The sequence below is a fragment of the Aegilops tauschii genome, chromosome 1 (genome assembly GCF_002575655.3).
Source record: "Aegilops tauschii subsp. strangulata cultivar AL8/78 chromosome 1, Aet v6.0, whole genome shotgun sequence".
NCBI lineage: Eukaryota > Viridiplantae > Streptophyta > Magnoliopsida > Poales > Poaceae > Aegilops > Aegilops tauschii.
The window spans coordinates 5,088,655-5,093,606 of record NC_053035.3 but is presented as its reverse complement, the minus strand read 5'-3'; the positions used below and the strand labels follow the sequence as shown (position 1 = coordinate 5,093,606).

Here is a 4,952-nt window from a genome sequence, read left to right as displayed (position 1 = left end):
ATCAAACTAATTATTTGGTATGTTGTGTTTGGTGGCACTACATACAAACGTAATTTCAGAGTGATCATCAAAGTTGTCTTTTTATTGTACATATCATCTAAGAGTGAGGAATACTTGATAATTGGCATTGACTCATCTTATTCACTTTACATGTCAAACAATTATCTGGATTGCATTCCTTTTGGATCTGTACAAGTTGTTAGACATAAACCAAATCTTCATAGCTTGCGGGGGACTAAATTTGTGTCCTTGTGCATGTTGTTAAGATAGATCAGGCAAGTATTCTGATATTTGTTGTGGACTCTTGTTCTTTCTAAAACTAACTTGTAGTGTTGTATAATATGATGGTAAGATGAACAAGCTGATAGTAATCTTGTACATGTTATCAATGCATGACTCATCAAATTCTCCTTTTATGTCAAGGGTAGTAATGTTGTATACGTTATCAATACATGACTCATCAAATTCTCCTTTTATGTCAAGGGTAGGAATATTGTACAAGTGTAACACCCCCGATGTCATGCTACAGTAATCTCATGCCTAATGATGCTATGTCATCATAATCATTTTACTAATCCTCTTTCCGTTTCAAACCAAAACTCAAATCCAAATTCGAATGCCAAGTCGAATTATAATTTTATAAAAAATAAATTAAAAATGTTCCTTAGGTTGAAAATATTCACTACATAACTGTCATACATTAGCAAAGTTTTTTCTGGAAACTTTTAAAATGCCTATGAATATTAAACTGTGGACCAACGACACCCTTTTAGCTCTTTTAAATGCAATTATAATTTAAGTGATTTCAATTTGGCCCCAAACTTTTTGTGCCACCCCAAAATTGTGTGCTTGATTTATGTGCCAAGTTTCAGTTATAGCAAAAGTCGTTTGCTGCATAAACTAAATGCAATAGAGTGGTGGAAATATTACAGGAGATAAAAAGGGAAAATATGGAAGACCTGCTGTGCACATAGGCCTACTATAAACTATTGTGGCCCCGCCCACTTGGAGGATCCCATCTCCTCTGTTCACGGAACAGAGGCGTGGAGGCCGTCCGAGCCTTGCGTCCGGCAAGCCCCTACTTCCCCGAGCACAACCCCGACCTCCCAAGTGAATATCGCTACCCTATATAAGTATACATAATTATTCAAATGTTTATATAATTAATATTCATTAATTTAATTTTCAAAACTATTTTTATTCTAGATCATAAAAACAGTTTCATACTTTGTAATTAATATATTAATTATATAATTTTTAAATAATACATGAATATTTTTACAATCTACTTAAATATTTTCTAAATAAGTTATTTTATGTCTATGTATAATATTTGTAGCACACAAATAGTTAAACTTTGTTTTTATTACTCTCATTATATTTTACGTACTTTTTTTACAAATTGCTAAAAAAATAACATGTGTAAAATGGGCCGCACTAACTAAGGGCCATTTAAGCCCAGCGGGCATGTTCCTTTATGTCACATTTTATCGTTTCATCCTTACTTTATATACATCAAAACAGGAATTCCCTGAAAAAATCAAAACGGGAATGGTCGAGGGTCTCCTGTTCGAGTTCTTGTGATTTCCACTATTTTTTGTCAATTTTACCTTTGGACTAACATGTGGGACACAGTGGCCACATCTATGCAAGCCATCATGTTCCACCGTCGCTAAGAGCAACTCCAGCAGCGCCCGAAAATCGGCCCAGTCGCGTCCCCAGGAGCCTGTTTTTCGCCGATTCGGGCCGAAACTAGCACCGGCGGACTCAGACCGAACCCGGCACGCTGGGGGCGCTCGGGGGCGCAGGGGAATCGTTTTTGGCGGGAACGAACAGCGGGCCTGCCAAGTCAGCGACCCCCGCCCCCCGCCTCGTCGTCCTCACAACGCCTCGGTTTCCCGTGGGGAATCAATGCCAAGGTTGCCGCCGGTCAGCCTTTCATTGATTCCTCACGGGCGGCGCGATGCGGCGACGCGCCCCCTCCCGCCACGCGTACACACAACGCCGCCCCTCCCCGGCCGCTATATAAAGCAACACCTCCCTCGCCGGTGGACGCACCAGCCCGCAGCCCCCTCTCTCCCCGTGCACAACCAATCTCTCCCCGGTTCCCAGGCGATGGGGCGGCAGCCAATGGCTTCGGCCACCGCTCGCTGCACGAGTGGGAAGCCCACCTCCTGTATGAAGCCAACATCCCGGCGCCTCCCGACATGCGCGCGCCGGGGCGGTGGAGGCTCAGCGTCGGGGGCGTCCCCGTCCCCCCCGTTGCCCGACGTGACGCGCCCCGAATACTTCAACGACGAGGTTGAGCGCGTGTGGGCGTCGCTAACGGAGGAGCAGCAGGCCCTCCCGGAGTACGCCGCCGGCAACCACAAGGCGGGGGCGACGTACTTCGAACGCCGGCAGGCGGAGCGGCTGTCCTCCACCAACAACGCACCAGTGGTGCGGGGGATCAAGAACAGCGACGGCCGCCACCTGTGGAGGGGCGCCCCCGGTCGCACGCTCCAGCCGTCGTCCAGCACCTCAAGGGCGGCAATGAGCCGCCGTTGACGCACCCTGCCGCCCCTCCCCCTCCCCCGCCGGAGCGGCGACCAATGGATGTCGAGGAGGACTGGCTCCTCTTCCTCCTCCTCCTCGCGTTCCTCTTCCCACTCCTCTGGGTCGCCGGCGCTCTTCAGCGTCAAGGCCGAGCCTGCGGAGACGCCGACATCGTCATCAATGAGGGCGGGCGTGCCTCTACCTCGGCTCCTCCCCGCCTCGTCAAGCCGGAGACGGAGCCGGGGCTCACCGCCGTGAAGACGGAGCCAGGGCTCATCGGCGTGAAGACGGAGCCGGGGCTCGACGACGCGGCGGCCATGAAGTGGGCGTGGCAGGACTGGGCACGGCTGCAGTTGGAGCGCCAGTGCCACGCCCAAGAGGAGATCGCCGCTCGGCACCATGGCCGCGACGAGGGAGCCGTCGTCGTTCTCGACGACAGCGACGACGACGTGCCGCCACCGGTCCGCCAGGGCGACCCCGGGCAGGGGTCCAGCAGGGGCAGCCGCGTGAAGCAGGAGAAGGACGACGATGGCGGCGGCGACGACGGCGACTACGCCAAGCTTAGCGAGTTCTTCGGCCTGTAGTCGCGGCCTTTGTTTTTTTAGTACATTTCAAGTTTGCTATGTAAAAACTGTTTAAGTCGCCGAATTTTATGTCATGTTTTGCCGAATCTTTGTCCCATTTGCCGACTTTTAGCCCAAGTTCTTTTCAAAAAAGTTTAAAATTGGCGTCTGGACGCGACCCTGGGCGCGGCGGCTGGGAACCCGATCGGCCCCAAGCAGATTTTAGCGCCGGTTCACCTTCAGGCGGCGATTTTTTGAGCCCCCTGGAGGGCCAACGGCTGGAGATGCTCTAACACCATATCTGCACGCTTGGTTCCAAGGTTTGGAATCGCTTATCTGTTCGCAATTGCAGCTACTAAAGTGAACATCCATGCCAAGCTTAAGCACCGATGGTGCAATTACCTCTAGCTCCTTAGGCCTCACTTTAATAGTTCTTCAGTTGAACTCAAGTTTCACACTTGTTAATTCTAAAAACCCAAGTAGTTAATGTAGATGGTTGATGTTGTGGTTAGGATGAACAGCTAAACATCACATGAATTTCACAATGAACAAGCAATGTTATGCAAACAATAATTTGGTTGCCGTTCTTACCAAGTTTGAACTTGTACTGATTGGAGTCGCACATATGATGGTGCACAATTTTTTTTTTCATTTCTACATTGATCGTCCAATTGTGTAAACAATCAAGGTCCACCGATCTAGTAGTACAACTCTTGTCATTTCATTGTCCACCCATGCAAGCGGTCATGCTACCAAATGGTGTAGCAACCAGACAGCACATACACGTTGCATAACATAGGCAGAGTCTGAATCACAAGTGACCTAACCAACTTAAACTGGGCTAGTTGCTGAGGTAGGATAAAGCCCTGGCCCAATTGCTGTTGAGGTTGCATGGGCATTCCCAGGCCCAACTGTTGTGGTTGCACGACGATGGCATGCACAATGCTTTGGATGGCCGGGCATCGGGACTGCTCACTGACATGTGCAAGTTGGCGACAACATTCTTGTCGCTTCAACTGGCAGCTATTCTGTTGCGAGGTCTTTGGTCGGAGGAACGGGGTCACCGAATAGAGTAACGACACCTTCTCCTCCGGGTTGCACTGCCTCAAGAGGAACTCCTTGCACAAGTTCCATTGTTGTTTTTCCTCTACAAAAGGTTGTTTCTGAGCCAATGGTTGCTCTTGCGGGTATGGTTGTTGATGTTGGTAAAATGGTTGTTGTTGCAGGAATGTGGTTGTTGTTGAGGTTGCGGGAATGTTTGTTGTTGCTGTGGAACTTGCATCTGTCGTGGAAATTGTTATTGTGGCGGTTGCTGCGGAAATAGATGTTGTTGGGGAAGTGGTTCTTGTTGCTGGGGTTGTGGGTGCTGCAGTGGAAATGATTGTTGTGGCTCTTTTTGGGGGGGAAGTTGTTGTGGCTCTTGCGGCGGGAATGGTTGTAGCCGGGGAAGTGGTTGCTGTTGCGGAAATGATTGTTGTGGCCTTTCTAAGTCATGGGCATTAGGGACAAGCTGCGCAGTGGTGGTGGTGATGATCGTTGTGGCAACCAGGAGGGCAAAGAGCAAGAAGATCTTCATGGTGGATTTGTGGTTACTCTTGATTGTTTAGTTTGCATGTTTGTGCTCTAAATATGTGAAGGATGGATGATGGAAGGGGGTCTTCATGGTGTATGGCTATTTATAGCTGACATGAAATGATTTCTTTTTGTCTTTACATTTGCTTTCTTCTAAAGTTCTACTACTCTTATGAAACTAATCCTTTGGTATGTTTTGTTTGGTGGCGCTACTTACAAGTGTAATTTTGGATTCATCGGCAAAGTTGCTTTGGTATGTACCTTCTGTTTGTATGGCCAGCG

General features: G+C 48.5%; 1 protein-coding gene across 1 annotated transcript; it reads right to left on the bottom strand.

Moving 5' to 3' along the window:
* Positions 1-3,743: 3,743 nt before the first annotated feature.
* Positions 3,744-4,697, bottom strand: LOC109765869 (gamma-hordein-3-like). The gene is made up of 2 exons (XM_073503119.1): positions 4,400-4,697; positions 3,744-4,328 (listed from the first exon to the last, which is right to left on the bottom strand). Exons 1-2 carry the CDS (start codon positions 4,672-4,674, stop codon positions 3,848-3,850), a joined length of 756 nt encoding a protein of 251 aa, XP_073359220.1. The 5' UTR covers positions 4,675-4,697; the 3' UTR covers positions 3,744-3,847.
* Between the last annotated feature and the right edge of the window lie 255 nt (positions 4,698-4,952).

Excerpts from the sequence above, each read along its gene's own strand:
- LOC109765869 (XM_073503119.1), bottom strand. The coding sequence starts at position 4,674 with ATGAAGATCTTCTTGCTCTTTGCCCTCCTGGTTGCCACAACGATCATC. Across the intron at positions 4,329-4,399 it reads TTTCCGCAGCAACCGCCACA|ATTCCTGCAACAACAACCAT; the intron begins ATAACAATTTCC and ends AACAACAACCAC.